This window comes from Branchiostoma floridae, chromosome 7 (genome assembly GCF_000003815.2).
Source record: "Branchiostoma floridae strain S238N-H82 chromosome 7, Bfl_VNyyK, whole genome shotgun sequence".
Classification (NCBI taxonomy): Eukaryota; Metazoa; Chordata; class Leptocardii; order Amphioxiformes; family Branchiostomatidae; genus Branchiostoma; species Branchiostoma floridae.
In genome coordinates, this window is record NC_049985.1 from 837524 (window position 1) to 860486 (window position 22963).

The following is a 22963-nucleotide window of genomic DNA, read 5'->3' on the forward strand; positions in this document are numbered from 1 at the left end:
CCACCGCTGACGTAGGTCTGTGTGCATACATCACAACCTGCTGCATGCCAGCAAATCCCTCTCTTCCCACTAATCCCAAGTGCACATGAATAAGTAACAGGCACGCTCCATTCCTGTACGGGGGGGCAAGCCGACGAGACATTGTCCTAATCAGTTCATCCTGCTGAAACGGAAACTTCATTGTAACGGCGGTGCTTTCTTTCTCCTGTAGGAAATTCACAGCAATCTTTTAACACCTCCTGTGAACTTGCTTAAGTAACGAAGAAAGGCCGTACAATTGAGACCCCCCTATAGGTATGTGGTTACTGGATTGAGCCTGCCTGGGACACAGTCCAGGTAGCTGTTGAAAGAAATCCTGTGACAAACTGCCCTGAGCGACTCCCAAATCTGTGGACGGAGGGTTTGTTTACAGAGACAGGAGGAGCCATTATCTGTGTGCGGGTTACCAGGTCAGTAAATCACTCTGATGGAGGATTTCCCTTCGGTTTCCATGTTCAACACCGGAGGCTGTGAAATATTCATGGGGAATCTCGTCTGCGTAACCGCCAGTGTGTCAGGCGTGTTTAAAGCTGCGTAGAAACAAGACAACGTGCCTTACGTGCTCTTGAGATGTATTCTTGCCTTGTATGTTCTTGAAATTCGATTCGGAACTAGAATTGATGAATTTATGGGAATGCATATGTTAAGAGGGGGTTTTGTTGCTTGTAGGAAGGTCAAAATATTAGAAGCATTCTGTGTTGATAATCATATCACAGGTCCAAGTAGAGAACTTGAATGTCTTTTGGCCACTTGGGATTTAAGAAAGCCATGACCTTCCTCAAGGTCAAGGTATCTTGGGAGGAATGGCACCCAACCGTGCCCTAAACTCTGTTATGACCCCAAGTACAGGCCTGGTAATAAGACACAAATCATGTAGAGTTATAAATGGCCCGTGGATGTAATATGATACCCAGCGCAGGCCTGAACCTTGGCGTGCGTCCATGAAGAGAAAGTGGTGGTAAGTCTGGCAGCTTTGTTGTCCTGTGAGTCACACTATTGTTGACAAGATTAGACAAGGCATGCAGGCTGTTGGGTCAGTGCCAGGACACTTCAGAAGGCTAGCTGTGAAATAGTCTGAAGTGTGACAGTGTTTTCTCCTGATACTCTAACTTGGCAGGGTGTTTGCTCGTAAAAAGAAACAGAGTCTTCAAATATTTTCAGCTGCGTACACAAAGTGATTGTCTTCAGTTTTAAATTTGTGGACTATAACTATAAGCATCATGCTAAAGTGCCAGTTATAAAAAAGTGTAACATTGACAGTTTCTCTCATACTTTCTTATTTTTTATTTCATTCACCTGCATTTATTGAGCATTAGACAATAAGCACTTTTGCTTATGTACATCATGTACTCAAAATAACATAAAATAATATTTGACAGTCAAAATTAACAAAGAGGACTTAAATATTACAATTATTATTATAATAGTAACATCCTTACACTTGCAAGATACAAAAGCCGACTACAGCTTAAAACTTCTGCAGTTTTTATTCTGCACATTTTTACATATACTTCTCTACTGTTAATTGAGTCACACCAAATAAGTGTTTCCCATGTATAACTACTGCACTACAGAGAATTGTTTGAACCAATGTTTCAACCATGCATGTAAAGCACAAAATAGAACCACTGCAAAGGCAGATGTATTTACAGCACAGTTGATGTCCAGAGTAGAGTTGAGTTGTTGTGTTGCTGTGTATTTTTACAGCACCCTCCTCAGTAGGGAGGTTTTAATGACACACATTCACTCGTAGCCAGTCTGCTGGTACGTTTCCATGGTAATGTTGTTATGCCGTCGTCTCTGGAGCGGGCGGCTTGTTTTGATGTTGTAGTGCAGAGGGTCTTCAGTCTTTTTGAACAAATACCCTGGATTTTATTAGAACAGAGGAAAGCTCTTGACATTTCCATTTGTAGGAGCTTGGTACTTTCTCTGACATGTTTGCATATTTAGCAGGAAATTAGAATATACCATGTTTTCTGGATTAAAGTGTGTACCCCTGATTCGGGGGAAATGTGCAATGGAAAAACTCAGCCGATCTTGACAAAATTTCCATAAAAACGTTTAAGTTTTAGTGTTGTAGAACCATCACAATGAGCCCATTCTGAAAGTGCAATTGGAGGATATTTACTGAAAATTTCATGACAGTTACGGCATGTTTATCACATCCAGAAGAGCAATTATAATGTAGGAGATGTTAACTGACATTTTTATTAGTGTAACAGGGATACTTTCTTTCTTACAAGTACTGCCAGTGTTGTATGTTACAGCCTTACATTTTGTAGTATTTTGTATATTTATGTCACGAATACAACAATTAACAATGGTTTTGTATTTGTTAGATAATCTTATGTTTAACATTAATCACATTCAAATCAGTTGGAAGCATGTTTTGCGAGCATGTTTTTACTTGCATTACATTTACAGCGTTACCTTCACACTTATCAGTGAACCTTATTGCCTATCAAGTTGTTGTTGTCAAATTTTCATGTTCGCTTTCACAATGTTTTTCACGTTTATCGTATTCACATCAGCTACAGATGGTTGCGTTTATTATCATTTTTATTGGCATAACAGCCCTACTTTGACACTTATCCCCCCTCCTGCCAGGCGAGTGACCGGCTTGTAAACTGGGTCCCGTCGGTTCATGCAGGTGTTCCTATAGTTGATCACCACCGATCGCTGCCCCCATTTTTCCTCCTGGCTTGTTCCATCAGGACCGTTTGATGAAGTAAGCAACGCCCGGCCTATTGATCATGATTCTCTCCGCTCCGATAATCAGCACTTGTCATCGCCAGTTTGAAACACATGACGGAAATGTGTTATTATACGGCCTCTTAAAGTGGGCAGTTCTGGTACACATCCTTTCAAACTGTCATAAATATTTATAAAATACTATCATGTGATATAGTCATAATCTTCTCCATCTCTAATTTTCATCTTCATGAAATAGAGACATATTGTTTTTGCATAATTTCTTCTTTGTCTCCTTCCAAACGAGGTCAATGACCTTGATCTGTTCCGTTGTCTCCATGGTTACTGGTATGGAGGATGTGGTGTTCAGTTACATTATGTAGCAAGTGGCAGGACTTGGATACTAACCAGAGGTTTTGATTATATGAGATATTATGATTTTATGTGTTTGAGTTAGAATAAATAGATCAGTAGTTTGTTTAAAAGCCTACATTTGCAGACAATGTTAAAGTAAACATTGTATTTGCTTGTAATTCAAGCCATTTTAGTTTGTTACCATGATACGTTGCTTTCAGTGTTGTTGCAAGAATGTTATAACATTGCATCATTGCTGTGCTATTTCATGTAGTGTGAAGTCGTTGGCTTAGAAATATAGGACTGCTAGATGATGTTAGGATTATTTCTGCTCATTATTTTCTACCCAGTTTATGAATCAATTAGCGTCTCTGTTTAGGCCTGTTGTACCTTTCTTTCAAGTTGTTTTGGTATTACAGTTGAAAGGTGTTCCAGGAATTATCAAAAGAATGTTGTGAGGTGAAGAGATTGCTTTGAAAACAAAGTTGTGTAATGAAGCAAGGATGGCATGTATACCTTACCTTACGTAAGTCAGTCTGCCATTATACTATAACTTATAGCATTTCAGAAAAAAACAAAATACCAGAAAGCAAAGAATTCTCAGAATATACGTGTACCAAGAGCATTGAAGAAAATACTTTTTTATTTTATTTTTAAAACCACTGTTGTAATAGTGTCTGGTCAATTCAATAAAACTGCTTTCATCAAAATCAAAACAAGTTACGTTGATGGAAAACACGATCAATTCCCGGCCCTGTGGCCCGCCCGTAAAGTCGTTACCGCGTCCTTTCTCTCTGATTGGGAAGCCACACGTAAAAGGGCCAACCCTTCGTCCCCCCCCGTAATTGAATGATATTTGCGGTAATAGAGTTATTAATAATTCGTAATGAAATCTTCGTCAACCCACTACAACCCTCTCCCATCATGCTTAGTGGGCGGATCTGGACATCCATCGCGGTGAATTGCCGGGATTGAATCGGTATCGCTGGGATTGAACGTTGAGTTAGCCACGGCTGTCCCCGTCCCCCCCAGTCAATAATAATATTGCTGCAGCCTTGATTTTTATGTTCACTGAGAGGGAGGGGGGGGGGGGATATAAAATCAATACACCATTTGGATGCAAAACACTCGCAAACGGCAACGGAAAGGAGGGCAGTAACTCTGCAGAGCGTCACGGTCGGGCAAACAGACCTTTCCTCCATTCCTCATTTCCTATTCATTAAATTGGTTGTTGTCATTACGGGAATGGCCGGCACGGGTCTCGCGCCGCGCCCCGCGGGATCAAACCCGGCAGAAAATAAAGCGCACCGTCTCCGCCCCGCTGGTCGGACAAGCGGAGCAGACCTTTTACGGAATCCCGGCCCGTGAACCCGCGGTTTTCTCCCGCGGATTGCGGGCTCAGCCCAATTGGCCCTGTGTGCCGCTGGTTAAAACCCGCGGCCTTGAGGAAAGCAAGCTGCGGACTTTACCGGCCGTTTTTCAGCCCGGATTTGTGTTGAATCTGGCTGCATATTGACAGCCTGGTTAGTATACTGTATGGTGGGCCGGTGAAGTACAGTTGAAGGTTGTTAGTACAGTGGTAACTTGGGACAACATCTTAAAACATATATTAATGATATCTCTGATTTATTTACATTGTCTTTATTTAGGAATCTCTTAGTAACTTGGGTGCTCCCCTCAGTTAACTTGGTACTGATGTCCAAGGTCCCTTACAATATAATAAAATTATTAAAAAAGAATACTAAGTTGAACATAGGATTGACTGAATTATAACTTGACAAATTTGTCTTAGTTGATATACGTTGTATGTAAATATCTGTAATATGTTCTTATGAAAACAGGTCAAGACCTGAGGTTCTACTGGCAAAATAAATAAAAGACCAACTGTCTTACACTTAGTAAGCTGTCATTCCATGGTACTGGACGAATTATGTGCAGGGTAGGCTGCATTTCTCATTTCCTTAAGGCCTCTTCTGAGAATCTCCTCCCAGTCTCCTATGGCCTGCAGGTCACTGCCATTTCCTTCCTATCACCTTAATCCCTACTTAATGCTCACCTGTGCTCACCTGTGCTCACCTGTGCTCAGCCCATAGCCGTGCAGATTAACCTCAACCTTTCTCAGTGATTAAGTTCTGAGGCATCGGCCTAGTCAGGGTTCCAGCTAGTGCATTTTAGCGTAAATATGTGATCAAATGAATGATTAGATGAAGGATTGAAGGAAGGAACCAACGTACAGATGAAATAAGAACTTGTGTAACACTTGTCCTAGTAAGTGTCAAGTTTGGTGAGAGACATCAAGCTCTAATTTCCTATAGGCCTCTTCTGAGAATCTCCTCCTGGACTCCTATGCCCTGATGCAGTGGAACCATATCACTGTTCACAGTGCCCGAAATACTTTTTTCAGCCAGGTTGTCCAAGTGGCAACCTGAGTCAAAAGCCAGGTTGCGCCATCAGCATTTCAGGTTGCCCCACTATTAAGTTGTTACTTTTTTCAAATCAGCTACTTATCCATTATCTTTTCTTCCAGATATATTGTAACTATGTAATATGTTTTATGTTATCAAAAAAAATATACAAAAGCTTATGCATGTAGGTGGAGGAAAAGCAGTGTTCCAACTGCAAAATTTCAGGTTGCGCAATGTGCAACCTGTGTTTAAAACCAAGTTGCGCCAAGCAAAATGAGGTTGCATTTTCAAGTGGGCAAGTGGGTATTTCGAGCCCTGGTTCATAGATGAACACTAACCTTTCTCAGCCTTTTGGCTCCACTGAATTGGCCTAGTGGGTTGAGTATGCGATGGCCACGTATTCAACCCCCCACCTAGTCATCAGCCCCCCACCTAGTCATCAGCCGTTAGCCAAAGATTACCCAAAGGGTAAAGACTCTGTTACCACTCAGCGCATAGTCTACAGGGAAGGAGTTTGGATATGGATCACATTACACTCTCCACATCCAGTATCCTGGCCCCCTGCCGTAGTGCTTACTTAGCTGTGCGGCCCAAGGGCTGTAGAAACAATCTCTCACTGGAAGTGGTGTGGTATAGTCCATGGACAGCTAGTCAGTGCCCTCCAGCCAATAATTCTTGATGAGAGGGAAATACTGTAAATGCAGAAATGTTCGCGGTGGATTAATGTTTGCGGTTTTCGCGGTGACCACTTCATCGCGAACTTAAATCCATCGCGAAAATTTGTCTCATATTGTATTAGACTGCAGTCTATGGTGTTACCGCGAAATTAAATCCACCGCGAAAAGTCCTTTTACCCGATACCGCGAAATTAAATCCCCGCGAACTTAAATGCATTTACAGTAGCTTGACTGACTAGGGAAGAAGGGAAGGGGAGAATCACTAACATCTGTGATGGGGATGGCTGGGTTTGATTAAGGAGGGGAAGATCACTAGCATCTAATAGTTTAGTTAGGTGTGACATGTTCAATTTCTTGTTGTGCTGTACAGGAGTCAAGATTGAAGTTGTAAGCAAGCCCTCTTACTGTACACAGTTGTGCTTGCAACTGTGTGGCCCAAGGGCTGTGGAAATGGAGATGGGGATTGCCCCTTATACCACATGGTGTGGTCAGGACTTTCAGAGCCATTTGATCTAAGAAGCTCTATTGAAGCAAGAAAAAGTACAGCAACTTTCGTACAATCAAATTTAACTGCAAACTAGAAATAGAAATGGAAGTGGGCCAAACTAAGACACTGTAGATCTGAATGTTTTTGTTTTGATTTGCAGGAAGCAAGACTGAACTCCAGTGGGGGTCTAAAGAGCGCCGGCACCGAGAAGGTGGAAATCATCCTCAAGGTAAGAACGTCTTTAAATAACTCTTACAGGGAGCGGCCGTTGTCTTGGAACGTTCTTACACAGTGTTTTGACTTGGACATGCTGTCTTTCCATGTGTGTAAGCAGAGACAAACATTAGGGTACTGCTGAAGTCATTGAGAAGGGCCCACAAATTTGCAATGTCTTTCCTGGCTTGATATATGAAACTGGTCTTCTTCGAATGATGATGACAAAATTCTACTGTAGCACAGGTGCAGTTGGCCCTTCCTATTCACAAGCACTGTTTTCATTCCAATTTGTGAAAGCGATTAATGGGAAATTGCTAATTAATTTCCCCATTTGTGCCATTTACATTCTTGACAGATATATTCTGCTTAGAAGGATTCGGTAGTGAAAATTATTGCATAAGTTGTAACATCAAAAAGGATGACACAGGTTCCGTAAACGTTTGAATGTTCTTCCATTTGTCTAAAGATCAGAAAACAACTTTCAATAAACCTACCCAGAAATGTGACTGTGGAGGTACTTGCCATGCTTCGGATTCCTTGTACTTAAACTTGTGTACACAGGAGCAAGGGTGGTCACACGAGGTCACATTCTCTGTCAAAGTCTAGGGGAACATCGTAAATATCTTGTTAATCCCTTTTCCCTCTCCGTAACATAGCGTGCAAGGTAAGCGTGCAAAGTAGCCGGAAAATTGGGAGTAACACATTTATGTGTGCTAATCTTCTTACAATATATGTTTCTCTCTCTATATCTTATAGGATAAAGTGTTCTTGTTGTTTATGACCAGTCTATGTTTTATTGCTTGTATGTTGGTTTTCTGTGATCCTATACAAATGTAGTATTATATGTATTTATTTATAATGATAAGCCCTGTCAGCCAACATTGAAGGTTGAAGTTATGTGGAAATGAATAACTGATATTTCAATTCCAGGTTACGAAGGGATATGGTATTATGAATATGATTGAATGATGTTATTTTCATACTAATGTCACAATGGTTTGAATTATGAACCAGCCTTCGGACAGGATTTTGCAAAGACAACATGTTGATCTTCAGTTTTGCTCTTTCTAAATCTGGGAACCAACTGATCAAGTTATCGCAGCCTTAAGGTCTCTTTGGTCTTATTTGATTACTTCCTTGATTTCCGACAAGTGCAACATCACCCTAAACAGAATGGCCTTGAGTTTGGGGGGGGGGGGGGGTCTTGAATTACCCCACTCCACGGCAGGTTTCTGATCTATTGATTATTCCATAAATGCACTTGGGTGTTGCTGACAGGCGCGGAGTCAAGGCTGGGGGTAATAGACTTGCATGAGTCCGGTACGGATCACCGGCGTGCCGTCTTTTGTATGCATACACGGCGGCGCTGGGATGGCCTTCTGATCTTTCGCAGGATGAGGAGAGAAACGGCCGTAATTAGTCATTTTTGTTTGCCTTATTCAACAGTTCTGGACGTGGATTTGCTTCAGGAAAGTTGGGTCCTGAGGACTTTATGTGGAAACCAAAGTTTTCAGCTTTATGTTAGTGATACAACATGTTCTGAAGTTAAATTTACTCTGTACACAAGTTGATGTTTTTATTTTTTATTGGTATTGATTCAAGAATGAACCCCAGGGATAAACAAGTCCACTAGCCCTATTGTCCAGGGCAAGTGAAAGTGCTGTTCGGGCAAGTGCATGTCCTACCCCACTTGTCCGATCGGGCAAGTAAGATTTTTCCATTGATTTTAGTGCAATTTTGATATACTTGTTACTTTTTACAGTCATGACATCAAGCAATTGTCTACAGAGAATTCCATTGCTGGAAGTGAAAATGCATATACTAGTAACAGTGACATTTGAATTTTGGGCAAGTGAAAAATTGGTTCGGGCAAGTACATTTTTTATTTGCTTGCCCGATACACTACCAAAAATGCCATTCTTATTTATCTTTGTGGAAGAAAAGTTATCTTCCACAAAGAAAATTATTCTCTGTGTGAGAAAATAAGAAAACAAGAAAATGTCAGTTAGAAGGTGAAAGTTTTCTTAGAATATTTTTCTCAGGCCAAGCTGTTCTTTCTTAAAGTTTTGGGACTAAAAACTTAAGATAAATCTTCTTGTGGCAAGAATGATTCTGTGGTACAGAATTTATATCTAATCATAGTTTTAAACCTATAAATGTTCTCTAAACTAAGAAAAATCATCTTATTCTAGAACAAAGATTAAATAACTTATAGCAGGAAAACCTAGATTATGTTTCTTGAAAGGTTCTTGTAGCAAGAAAATCTTTCTGTCCTTAATAATAGATTTCTTGTTGCTTCTTGCACTAACCATATTATGCATCTTGTATGAAGATTTAGATTCTTTCAACAAGAATAACCTTCCGTCCTTAAGAATAGATGTCTTAAACCAAATATATATTATCTTGTACAAAGATTAAGATTCTGGTAGCAGGTCAAACCTAGAATCAGTTTCTTGAAAGTTATTTGGAAGCAAGGAAACCTTTCTGCCCTAAAGAACTAAGTTACCAGTTAACAGAATATGCGTCTTGTGCTAAGATTCAGGATCTTGCTCAAGAATTACTTTCTAATCTTAAGACTGATACTCTTACTCTTAGACAGTGATTCTCTGTACAAGTCCGGAAATCTTGCACCAGGAATATTTTACTTGCACCAAGAATCAGCTTCTGGTTCAAGAATTTCTTCCTTCCTAAAGACACACCAAGAAAATGTCTCTCGCATTGAGATTCACTTTCTTGAACAATCATTCCTGCTGTCAAATACTTGAAAACAGAAAATCACTAAATAGTTAATAGCAACTACAAAAATGTTAGAGGAAGAAATCTCAACAAATTATGTGTATAGTATAGGAATGTTTATTACCACATTCTTGCATAAGACTTATGAAGTATGATCACAATAGTAACAGTCTTTGAATGGAAATACTTTTACGATGACAGTACCAGACAAACATCAATAATTCCTTTACATTCAGATTGCCAATTATTTATCTTGATATACGTACAAGAAGAAGAGTCTCAAATTCATTACGCTTCTCAAAGAAGCATTTACAGCAATATTACTGCATTACTTAAATGGCAGTGTAGCTGTTTTGTAGCGGAATATGCTAACTACTACTAAAGGCCATAATTTATAAACTTAGATATAACTATTCCATATGGTTACAGAGTATCACATTCCAAAATAGAGCAAACCCTTGCAGTGAACTTTTCATTCTTGACATTTGGTATGGTCAAAACCTCCAGACACCTAGAGAAAAAGTGAAAGACCTTTATTACTTCGTAGTCTTACACAAAACAACAAAAAAGGTATAAAGTAAACAATTTTGAATAATATATATTAATTTCAGTAATGCACTGTACTATATACCTATTCTTTAATCCACTGGTGACACCTATAGATATGTATATATATGTTTACTTGATACCGTAATGAAGTTTTTGAACCGAAATACAGCAGACTAACCCTGTGATATGAAATGGAATTTCCCAACGATTATTTTGGTTAGACATACAATGTGCACATAGAATTTGGCAGCCAAAATGTGGATAAACTATAGCTATGGAAACAACTCTTGCCTCTCCATATCTACTGCTTTGTCAAGATTCTGTGCCTTGTTGCTTTTGAACCCTATACTCTAAAGTCTATGCATGGACTTCTTTTATCTTGAAGTATTTCAAGGTGGGGGAGGGGGGCACACTTACCTTATCCTTCATATCTGGTTCCCAGCTGTTTCTGCTGCATAGATTTTTAGCAAATTGAACCCAGTCACCAGTGCCTCACATGATTATGGTCCCTTTTATCTTACTTTTGACTGTAAAACTGGCATGAGTTATCAACTGATACAAAGAGTAGTGCACTGAACTGCTGCAACTGTCACTCTGTTCAAAATGGAGATGGGGTAGCCCAACTGTACTCTGGGATACAGATCAACCAATCAGGGGTTCAGAAAAAGTCACATGACCAGAGACGCTAGAAAAACAAGAAATGTTAAGAAATGTTTTCTTATAACTGTTCAAAATAGAGACGGACCACCTGGGGTAGCCCAACAGTACTCTGAGATACAAATAAACCAATCAGGAGTTCAGAAAAAGTCACATGACAAGATAGGCTAGAAAATCAAGAAATGTTTTCTTGTTACCAAGACTAATTCTTAACAAAGACACCAAATGGGTTTGATTTGAGGAAATCAAAGTTTAACATAACTTTGAACTAAACATAGCTTGGTCACCAACAGAAATTTCAAAAGAAAGGTTACCATACTATTCAACTAAATGTTATATCTTGCAACTACCTCTAGGTGCCATGAACCCCCCAAAAATATCTTGTTTTTCTTAATCAAGAAAGTTAAGAAATATATTCTAGTATATCTTAAACATTACCAAGAAAAACAAGAAGCATCTTTCTTAAGCTTTTTGAATAAGGAAAACATAACATTAAAGAATTTTATGCTAGTTGTAACTTTTTGTTTTGATTTCTTTTTCGGTAAGATTTTATGATGTGAAGAAAAGAATTCTTGTATCTTCTTAAACATAACCAAGAAAATCAAGAATTATCTTTCTTAAACTTTCTGGATAAGGAAAATAAGAACATTTGTGAATTTTATGCTTTTCATATCTTGTTTTAGAGTTTCTTTTTTTCTTCTTTTTCTTAACATTATTTGGTCAAGAAAGTGAAGAAAAAAGTTCTTGTTTCTTCTTAATTGATAGAAAGAAAAACAAGAATAATCTTTCTCAACCCCCCTGGATAAGAAAATCAAGAAAAGTCAAGAATGTTCTTCTAGCAAACCAAGATTTTATGTAGAAATTGAAAATGACAAGATTAAAGATCTTACGGTTAGAATCTATGGAATACTCTGTTTGATCTTAGAGAAAATGAATCTTATGGGAAGATTGAAAAATAAAGTTTTTCTTAAATTTCTAGAAAATTCTTGTTGGCAAGTATCTTAATAGAAATACTTTCTTCACTTAAGAAAAAATAGAGAAAAACTCTTTCTCCAAGAACTAACATACAGAGATTTTGCAGAGGGTTTCTTACTTTCCTTGAATTTTCTTTACCGAAGAAAATCTTTCTCTACATAAGAAAACAAGAAAAATAAGAAAAACCATTTTTGGTAGTGTAGGACAAGTGGATTTTAGAAAACTTGTTCAACCCTGAACTCATCGCTACTTCATATTGTTATATGATTGGTTGGTTGGTTATTATGATAATTTGAAATGTTAAGATAATTTTGATTTTCTCTTTTGCATATTGTTGGTAGCCTTTGAATTTACTGGGAAATGAATTAATTTTGTAGTTAATCTTTGTCCAGATGTTAAGACAGGGCAGTTGTTCTTAGTAACCCAACACTTTTCCTCATAAGTGCTGTTTTGGTAAGTATTTTTGCTACATCCCAACTAGGAAGCCCCTGAGTGGTTTAGACCTGTGATGGTTTAGTCCCCACCTGATCAGTTAGAAAGGTTGCCAGTTACACAGGTGAGATCTCCAGAGAGGCTCGGCAGTGTTCACCAGCTAAGGATGATAGCTTGTTTACGTCATTATCTACGCAAGGTAACATTACTCCAGCAACTGGGTACAGGTTAGAACCAACCGTTTCAGGTACCATCCGCTGGCTTTCATCATTGACTAAGGCCGACGTCATATTTCCAAACTGGGGCCCGGCCGGGCAGCTTTCGGGAGCAAAGTATGTAACAAAAGACACCAAACTACACAGGACATAAAGAGAATAGTCATGGACATTATTTGTGTACAGTGGAAGCCACTTTATTGCACACCCTATTTGCCAGCGAATTCCGTGCAATTATCCGGCGTGTGCGATAATGCATAGTTACCCAGTTGGGCCGCACTGCCACGGGATTTGGAGATTCCGTGCAATTGACCGAAGTGTGCGTTTATCCGACGTGCAATTAACTGGCTTCCACTGTATATATTTACGTAATATGCATTTCTAATTTTCATTTCCACAAACGGGCCCCGGTTTGGACACTCAGAATCTGGAGTTGCCAGTGTTTAACCGAAACTCTGAATTGATTTGTTGGCCATGTTGCGATGATTCGAGATGGTTCAATCGAAGACATAATATTATATTAAGTCAAGACAAGGTTGTATGATGCTAAAATGATTGGCTCCCGCTCTTTCAGTACATTATCTGCTTCTGAGAACTGATGTGTTTTTCCCCTTTCTTCTCCTGCCACGGTCCCACGTCATGACCAAATGTCAGAGTGATTACATAAAGCCTGTTTCACCTGAATGAGCCGTTACATAAGACATGCTTCCACACAAGTAGGCTTAAATAATTGCCCTAGCAGGAGAGAGAGTCTGGAAGAAGGAGCCGACTAATCGGGGCGTGCTGTGAGTCTGGTTCATGGCTTCTTCAACAAATCAATTAGGCCACACCAATTTAATTTCTTGGTTCACGGATTTTTTCATAAAAAATATGGAGCGAGAGGGCGAAATAAAAATAAAAATAAAGATTGTAAAATGGTTGGGGTAAAGGTAACGGCTAATCCAAAACATAAAGAAAAAAAAGTTATCAGCTTGAAAAAAGTACAAAAACACTATTATTGTACAGTAACACCACTTGTACCCACACTTTAAGGAGCTTATAATATAAAGGCCAATTTGCTACACCAGAAAGCTGGTGAATGGTTTCATTAATGGTGAAAATTTGCCGAGTGGTAATTTTTATTTTTATTTTGTTTTCCAAAAAATAGGAGTGAGCGAATCCGTGAACCAAGAAATTAAATCGGTGTGGCCTTAGGTACGGCTTGGTTTGAATAGTTTGGGGCTGGTGCTTAATGTTGTCATTGGAGTTAAGGACTGCTGTAGAGTAGATTAGTTTTTGAGCATTGTACTTGGCATTCTTTGGAGACATTCTTGTACGAGACAGTCTTACAGGATTCAAAACACCTTATTTACTGTTTTCTGAAATAAGATGATTCATACATAAGCGCACACAAATTCAATTTGTTCATTGGTTCTCGGATTTAAAAGAATAATGCTAGATTGGAACATCAACATAAAAACAGAGTCAAAGGGCCAAGAGACAAGTCTGTACCTTTGACACATTTTCAGGGAATGAAAGAGACCAAGTTCCCCCCATCCCACCCCCAGCCCTCTGTTTTAGTGATGTCCTCTCCCCAAAATTGTTCAAGTGAACCAAAAAATTGAACTGATGTGGCCCAGTGCTGACCCAGTACTCAGCGTCAGTGTTTTACTCGTGGATTACTTTTTGTTTACATGTGTGTACATGCATTTATTACCAATACTGGGGTGTCTTTAACAAATGAGCCTTCTTGGAAGTTGACTCAACTAAGCTCAGGGCTACAAGTGGCCTCCACAAGTCTTACGTATAGATGATGCTAGGAGACTTATACATGTAGGTCGTCTGTCCTGCCTCTTCTTGGATCTAAAGGTTTAGGGTTCTAATCCTGACGGCACGTACGAATCTGAGTCACAGGATACCATTGGTGCTGACTGCAGTGTTTATTGATGATTTATTAAACGTTTATGTTTTCTGAAGAGCCATGCTTCAAGAACTTCAAGGGGGCTTCTTGAAAACGGTAAGGTAACTGTTATGACTGGGATGCATCAAAACATCAGTATCGGATATTGGGTGAGTCATTTTTGGTAGATTACCAGGAATAAGTGGAAAATAGTGACTTTGTAAAGTTTGTTTTCATGTTTTAAGCATGTCTAACCTTTCAAGCATGTCTAAAATGTTCAAATGGCTGTCGCCCCCAGTGCTTAGAGTTCGTACTCGCACTGCTACGAAACAGCTCTACAACTTCGACCCTCACATGCTGGACACTCCAAAAGCACATGTGGAAACCTTCAAGGGCAGCCTGCAGTACCTAGGGCCTGTCCTGTGGAATAGTCTCGCTGCTGATCAGCGGAAACACACGTCAACGTCAGCATTTAAAAACGGACTGTAGATGACTGCAGATGTGCCTATACTGAGACTGTTTTGTACATGTAAATGTTTGCAACGTTATTTGTATATTGTTGGGTTTAAACTGTGTTATGTAATTTTTAATGAGTGTCCAGGGATACCTGAAAATCAGATCAATGGATCTGAGGTATTCCCTGGTAAAATAAATAAACTTGAACTTGAACTTGAACCTTGCCTGGTGGGGAGCAGCAGACAATACTGTAAATACAGAAACTTTCGTGGTGGATAAATGTTCGCGGTATTCGCGGCGGCCGCTTCACCGCAAATTCAAAACCACCGTGTAAATTTTTCACTCAAGCCGTTTGATCTCACTTCTCCTGAAACTGATGTTTTGCCATTTTTTTGGGTATAAATCTGAGAGCCAAGAAGTTACATTGATGTGGCCCTAGCACTTATGTAGGAAAAAGCTCCCTGTTGAGTTTCACTCAAGTGTTACGATCTCACTTCTCCTGAAACTGATGTTTTGCCAGTGTACAAGATCAATTGCTTGATGGATAGCATCCTTTGAGTACCTGCGTAGGAACGGGCTCCAATTTGTGCTTCACGATAGTGGGAGAGGGTAGGGGGTCGCTCTGAAGACTGTTATTGTCCCTGGCAGCCCTGACGTCAGCTGGGTGGGCTGAGGCTTGTGACAAAACGCTGCGATTACTGACATAATAAGAAACCAACGATCTCACACCTACTGGAGATACTTGGAGTTTTTGTGAATTTCATAATGCCATAGCCCTATAGCCATCACAGTTAGTGAATCTCCCCAGATGTTAGCTATCCTCCCCAGATGTTAGTGGTCCTCCCCTTTCATACGTCAGGTTTGCTTTTCCTTCAGATTTCAAGACACCAACCTATTTCCTTGGTTCTCGGCCATTCTGAAGGGTATACTGGTAAAGAAGGCTTTGGAGGCACTTTGAGTGCCATGTAAAAAGTGTTCAGTTTTTAACAGAATCGTATCTAACCTGCTTAACCCTGTACCTTTTAGCTATTTTGGCACGGAGGCAGCTTAGAACAGGCGGGCTATGAAAACATGTTCTCCAGAAAAAGAACAGGCAATGTATGTATGTCTTCCTCTTTTCTTCTTCATCAAAAAGAATACTGTGTCTTTCATCCTCTGTGAGTCTCAAACAGGTTACCTTTAGCCAGAAAAAATGCCTTTACCTCTCAGAGTTTGACAGCCTGTTCCCAGGTGATTTTGGTATTCTATAATGTCAGGTGATAGCAAAATACCATTTGATATGGACTTTGATGAATGTCTCAGTTCTTCCATTGCACTGCATGTACATATAGATGCAAGCTGCGTGATTCTGATCTCTTCAATGATTAATCCTGTAATTTCTCTGGCATGTTGAAGCCAAAGTGGGTCACAGCTTATCTGATGTGCCTGGTGATGTGGGGTTCTGGCTTTTGTTATAACTTACATCACACTGGCTTTGTGATGTTATGTTTATCTTCATGGAAAGGAAGCATACTGTTTTGATTTGATTTGATTTGATTTATTGGAATTGTAACAATACAATACTCGTGGATCACAGGCAGCAGTAGGCTGGTTTTGTGATCCACACATCAATACGTATACATATAAACATTACATTAATACACTGAAAAGATAAAGCATTGGTTAAAAAACTATTAACGATAAATACAATAAATCTACATTCAGTGAGGATGTGATCTAAAATATAAATTTTTTTGCTTTGTTTCTTCTTCTTCAAAAAAGGACTAAGTTCAATGATGAGGCTGCTGTTACTATGGTCACTAGAGATGTAACACTAACAGGTAACATCTGGTATTTGATTACATTGCCATATGTAGCAAGTGGCAGGACAGAGCTGGATGGGCCAGTCCCACATATATTTATGTGTTCAGGGATAAACAAGCCCACTAGCCCTATTGTCCAGGGCAAGTGAAAGTGCTGTTCGGGCAAGTGCATGTCCTACCCCACTTGTCGGATCGGGCAAGTAAGATTTTTCCATTGATTTTAGTGCAATTTTGATATACTTGTTACTTTTTACAGTCATGACATCAAGCAATTGTCTACAGAGAATTCCATTGCTGGAAGTGAAAATGCACATACTAGTAACAGTGACATTTGAATTTTGGGCAAGTGAAAAATTGGTTCGGGCAAGTACATTTTTTATGTGCTTGCCCAATAGGACAAGTGGATTTTAGAATACTTGTTCAACCCTGGTGTTTGAGTAGGAATTGATAGGGCAGTAGTTTGTTAGGCCAAGGTATTTGCTTGCAAATGTTGCCTTTCTAGTTAGTTTTTTATGATAGAGATATTGCTTGATATTATATATATAATAAAGCGTTGTGCTCACAGCTTCAAGGAGCAGAAACAGTCAGATTCAAGTTTTTCTTCTAAGCCCTGCTTTTTATCCTGATGTCTTGCTAAATTGTTCCTTTAAGATGGCAAAGAACTGAGAAAATGAAGTCTGGCCTTACAGATCAAGACTGCTTAGGAGAATGGAATCATACTCGGTGAGATTTAATGAATACTTGAAGGTCACACCATCAAGGTCATAATGGCCGCCAGTGATGTTCCTGGGAGGAGTGAACCTGATGATGATGTATGCAGGCAATTCCACGGCACCCTGGGACGGCCACGTTACTCCCGTCCGCGGCTTTGAGCGGAATGATCCGGAACTGAGTGGGATTTGAAACAGCCTTGGCCCATAGAGCTATCAAAGCCTGATAGACAAGATGGCTCGATTTCATGGCAACTTTTCAGACCGGGATTTCTCCCACCAATTACCTAAAGACAGATAAGAATCTATGGGAACATAGGAGCTTTGCAGTGATGAATTAAAAGTTAATAGAAGAGAAGGGATGTCTTTGCATTGACAATGTTTTTTTTTTATTACATTCTGAAAGGACACAGGAACCAACAGCGAAGAATAGATACTACAAAGGATTTGGGTATTTCTTAATTCAATGCAACCTGCAAAAATGATCAGTTTCAAAAGTAGTGATAGTATTTGAGACCAAGTGTTACCTTGTTTTCATAGGATGTAGTTACCTCCATGAAATATCATGGAGGTTATATTTTACCCCGCGTTTGTCTGTGTGTCTGTCTGTGTGTAAACAAGATAACTCAAGAACGGCTGGGTGGATTGGTTTGATACTTGGTGTGTTGGTAGGGTGTGATGAAAGCTGGAAATGATTAGATTTTGGGCCCCCTAGCGGCTCCCCTTGGTACTGCAGCGCAACTTCCGGTTTTGCTATCTTGGTGTTCTGAACATGCTATGGTCACGATTTTTGAGTATTAGATAGCTCTTGTGCTCAGGAAGAAGTGACATAGGTTTGGGCCCCCTAGCGTCTAGTTTTGGGATAGCAGGGGCATTTTGTCAAAAACTTCTGACGAGGATAACTCAAGAAGGGAACAACGGATTTGCATGATTTTTGGTATGTAGGTACCTTGGGCAATGTTGTACAAGATGAAATACTAATTATGCAAAATAGGAGCAAATTTGCATAATTAATGACAACATTCAATCATAGCAGTTTTTTCTATGTATCTCTTGTCTTGGACGTTATATGGTCTTGAAATTTGGGTGGTAGATAGCTTTCAGTGTCATGACAAAGTGGAGCAAGTTTCAGCCCCCTAACATTCAATTTAGGAACTGCAGGGGCATTTTTGTCAAGACATGCCAAAGAGGATAACTGCAGAAAGGATTAACGGATTGTCATCATATTAGGCATGTGGGTACCTTAGGCAAAGATGTTCATAATGATATACATGTTATGCAAATGAGGACTTAATCTGCATAATTAATGAGGAAATTGTATAATTCCATTGTTTTCAATAACGTATCTCTTGTCTTGGACGTTATATGGTCTTGAAATTTGGGTGGTAGATAGCTTTCAGTGTCATGACAAAGTGGAGCAAGTTTCAGCACCCTAACATTCAATTTAGGAACTGCAGGGGCATTTTTGTCAAGACATGCCAAAGAGGATAACTGCAGAAAGGATTAACGGATTGTCATCATATTAGGCATGCGGGTACCTTAGGCAAAGATGTTCATAATGATATACATGTTATGCAAATTAGGACTTAATCTGCATAATTAATGAGGAAATTGTATAATTCCATTGTTTTTAATAACTGGACTTCTGATAAATGTAACACATGTTAATGATGATAGGTGGAATATAAGCAGATACTAAATATGGTAATGAGGAACTTATTTGCATAATTTATGTAAAAATTGCAAAACCACTTTATGATTAATAATGGGAATTTTATAATTGCGACATGTGTACGATTGTCAATGATGAACAACACCATGCATAAATTATGTTAATGTCTTAGTCATTTGCGTGAAATTTACAAAAGCTCTAAATTTTCATGGAGGTATGAGGTCGCCGAACTCTAGTTATAATTATAACTGTTTTGGAAGCCTATGTTAATAGTTGCAGTGAAGTGCCGATTTTTGGACTGTGAAATTTTTGTCTGTCCCCGCAAGCAAATTTCTGCCCCAGGGCAAAGGAACAGGTTCTGGAGACCGCCCTGGTCAAGCCCCCGAGTCTCGGGTCTGTAATGTACAGATTTACATAGAGAGAAACTGTCTCTGCAGGTTTGTAATGTACAGATTTACATAGAGAGAAACTGTCTCTGCAGGTCTGTAATGTGCAGATTTACATAGAGAGAAACTGCCTCTGCAGGTCTGTAATGTGCAGATTTACATAGAGAGAAACTGTCTCTGCAGTGCAGATTTACATAGAGAGAAACTGTCTCTGCAGGTCTGTAATGTGCAGATTTACATAGAGAGAAACTGTCTCTGCAGTGCAGATTTACATAGAGAGAAACTGTCTCTGCAGTGCAGATTTACATAGATGAAGGGCATGATAAGGCGCTGAGCGTTCTGCTTACTGCCTTTATTTACTGCAGGGCTTAACACGGTCACTTTCAGGAGCCACGGACATCCCTCATGCACAAGGAATAATCCTGTTAAACACAAACCTACAGAGAGATGCAGACATACATTAGCTGGTGTAGAGATGTATCAGCAAACAGTCGAGGTTTGAGCTTTCTAGGGCCACACTAGATCATTTCCTAATGTTTCTCATGTACTGTAATTATTCATGTTAATTAGTCTCATATACTAAAACAAATATTTTCGATATCTAGGTAACAATTATATGTCTCCAGGCACAGAAGAAGTTCTGCAGATTTCTGGCAACCCCAGACAGAATTTGTTCTAACTGTACAATTGTATTAGAACAGATTTATGTTTCCCTTTAGTTTTGGTATGTGACCTCATCATGTAACATCAACAGTATCAGGAAATGTTATTGTCTTCCCAAATTGAACTTGAGGTTTTCTGGGGTTAGACCGTCAGTCTGGTATTATACTGTTCCTCAGACCTTGATCTATACTATAGTTCAGGAAGAGTTTTTAAGGTCTAAGAACCCGTAAATTGAGTTGTTCCAGCCTAAATGGCTACCTTGACACGTCATCTTAGCCTAATTTGATAGTGGAGAGTACGTAGGGATGACGCACAGGCGATTATCAGAACCCTGAACTCCTCTGTCATGTTATTAAGGCAGCTTGTCATTACGCTGATCTACTGAGTCAAGCACACAGCAAGATAAGGATGTGCTCTGAGTGCCAAAGATCTTTGTCCTTTAAGTAGAAGGCCTCTATAGTTTGATTTGTGTTGTAAAATGGCCGAGACTACGCAAGACCAAGACTGTCATGACCACAGGTTCCTGGTTTTCTTGGCTAGACTAGCACCTTTACCTTATTTTTACACCCAGACCATAACTTATACTTCTTGAATGATTCAACAAGACTTAGTGTTTTTCTGACGTCAAAGTTCGTACTGTAAGATTAGTATACGTAAAAGTCTGTATCCAGGACCAGTCCCTCTGTCCTAGGACAGACTTTTGCTTGTTGGGATAAAGAATGTGAACTTGACATGAGATAGATGAATCTAATAGTACTCAATGTAATCTATATCTGTATTATATTTTATATGACCCTGACCTCCCTCATGACCTCAATGAAAAGCGGCCTGCTGGCCGATTTGAGCTTCTCATGAATAAATAAAGGTTCAAACAAACAAAAAAAATGAAAATGTGTTTTGAAAGCTTAAAATGGCAGATTTAACAACAATATTAACAGCATGGGTTTCCAAACAATTGGGGGGATGGGACAAAATGTACAATTTGAGAAAGCCCTGAATACAGGGTCTGTCTACAAGATCTATGGTTCAATCGGTGCCTGGCTGGAGGAGATTACTGTCCTGAGGAGTTCCAATATCGAACAGCCGGGCACGGGAGGAAGGGATTTCCATGGGAGGAACGTTTCACTTCAATTGGTCCCTGGAAAGTCTAAATGTCTGGCCCATCGGGTTTGGCTTAACCATCTGAATATGGCCTGCAGTCAGTAGTATCATGTTCACTGGGAAATAAAGAATAGGTGAAATAGAATAAAAGATGAAATCAAGTGTAAACTAGTTGTTCTGCAGTTGTGAGGGAAGGGGCCCTAGGAATGTAAGAAAAAGACTTATAGTAATTTGCAGGCCATTAGATTCACAGAAGACTCTGACCCCTTACCACTGATTTGAATTCTGTATAACATGTAACGCTAGATCAATGATCAAAAGTCAGCCACTAGTGAAGCTTCTTGTTTTGAGTTCTAATAGATCTCCGTCCGATTATATCTCAGTTGGAAAGACAAAGTCCTGGCGATTAACAGTCATAGCTTTGTGACCACCTGTCCACACACGTCGATAAAGGTTAGACATCCAGGTAATAAGATAAGCCAAAAAGCAGTTACTCAAGCAACTAGATATGATTTTGGAAATGGTCAGACATTTCAGACGGCATCCACTATCTTTCGTCAGTGACACTGAAGTAATGCTGGAGAAACTGGTCTTTCATGCCCTAACTATGAATGCAAAAGGGCTGAAGACAATTCCAATAGGAAACTAGATATTATCAGTCCCCCGGATCCAAATGTTCTTCGTGGGCAGGTTTTATTACTGAAGTGCATTCTTTTGCATCCGTTTCTATCCTATCTGATCAATATGTCCTCCCGCAAACTGAATTCAATACAAAAGTTTGAAAGTTAAAAGGTCCAAGCAATAACAGTCCTGTAGATCTGCATTCCGGCCACAGACACAGAGTTAGAATCAATGGCGTGGTGTGCTTACAAAAGGTTTGGGGTTACTGAAAGTTGCAGTGAGGGCTTGTCGGGAATCAATGTTGGATGAGACATTTATACAAATGGTTCTGTTGATCCATTTTCATACAGCAGCGTTGGCTGGTCTGTTCAGAGCTGTCTATGGGTGCAGTTCGTGCCAAGTCTGGTAGGGGTCTCTGCTTGGCCTTATAGGGGGAGATGCTTACATTTCATGAAAGATTTTAGTACAATAGCACTATCAAGAACACATATTTGTACAGGTATCAATGGTAGTTTCAGACAGGATTCAGACAGGAAAAGAAAATAAGGAGGCACTACCATTGCAAGATTTCAAGGGCTTGAAATGTCTATTTAAAATGTGCAATTTTCTAAAATTTCTTTTGGATTATAGAAAATGATATCAACAATTTGTAACATTATCATGCAGGCTAGAACGACGTTGGCTCTGTATTAGGAATCAGGTCCTGCTGGAAGCAGAAATAGTTCATTTCAGTTCATCCTTCCGGTGATGTTATAGAAATATTTAGGGCCCTGCAAACTTCCGTAGACCAATAAGTCAGGGGAAATTATCTCCCGTGTCATCAAACAACATGAAAGGCATGGGCCAGACAATATCGTGAGTAAGCCTGGAGAGAGCCCCAGGACACAGTCAGGAGGAATGTAGGTGAATCCAGATGAATGTTAGATGTGGGAGCAACATCCATTTCTGTCAGGAGAGGTCTGCTTCTCCTTTTGTCAAGCTACAAGCTGCATCTGTTGATACGGAAATGGGTCTTCTCCAAGCTTCTTAGTTGTCGGATTTCCTGATATTATTATCAAATATGTAATTCACTTTATCTTCTCGGTACCAAACTTTCACAGTCTGAGAAAATTTAACTTGTTCTCGGAACTAAATGTTCATGGTGAAGGTTTATCAGGATAACTCTAAGGACAGTAGTACTAGATTCTGTACAGTCAGTGATCTTGGTTATACATTACAAGCCTTAGGGTAAGACAACAAT

General features: G+C 39.6%; 1 protein-coding gene and 1 long non-coding RNA gene across 2 annotated transcripts in view; one reads left to right on the forward strand and one right to left on the reverse strand.

Moving 5' to 3' along the window:
* The window catches only part of LOC118419229 (AF4/FMR2 family member 4-like), a gene marked incomplete in the record, with an annotated part of 177201 nt that overhangs the window by 61057 nt on the left and 93181 nt on the right, over window positions 1-22963 (forward strand). Inside the window, 1 exon segment of the mRNA XM_035825579.1 lies at window positions 6814-6882. Coding sequence (XP_035681472.1) covers window positions 6814-6882 — 69 coding nt within the window.
* Window positions 9707-10662, reverse strand: LOC118418962. Its single transcript, XR_004831567.1, has 2 exons — window positions 10572-10662; window positions 9707-10116 (listed from the first exon to the last, which is right to left on the reverse strand). It is a non-coding gene; the product is annotated as an uncharacterized LOC118418962 (long non-coding RNA).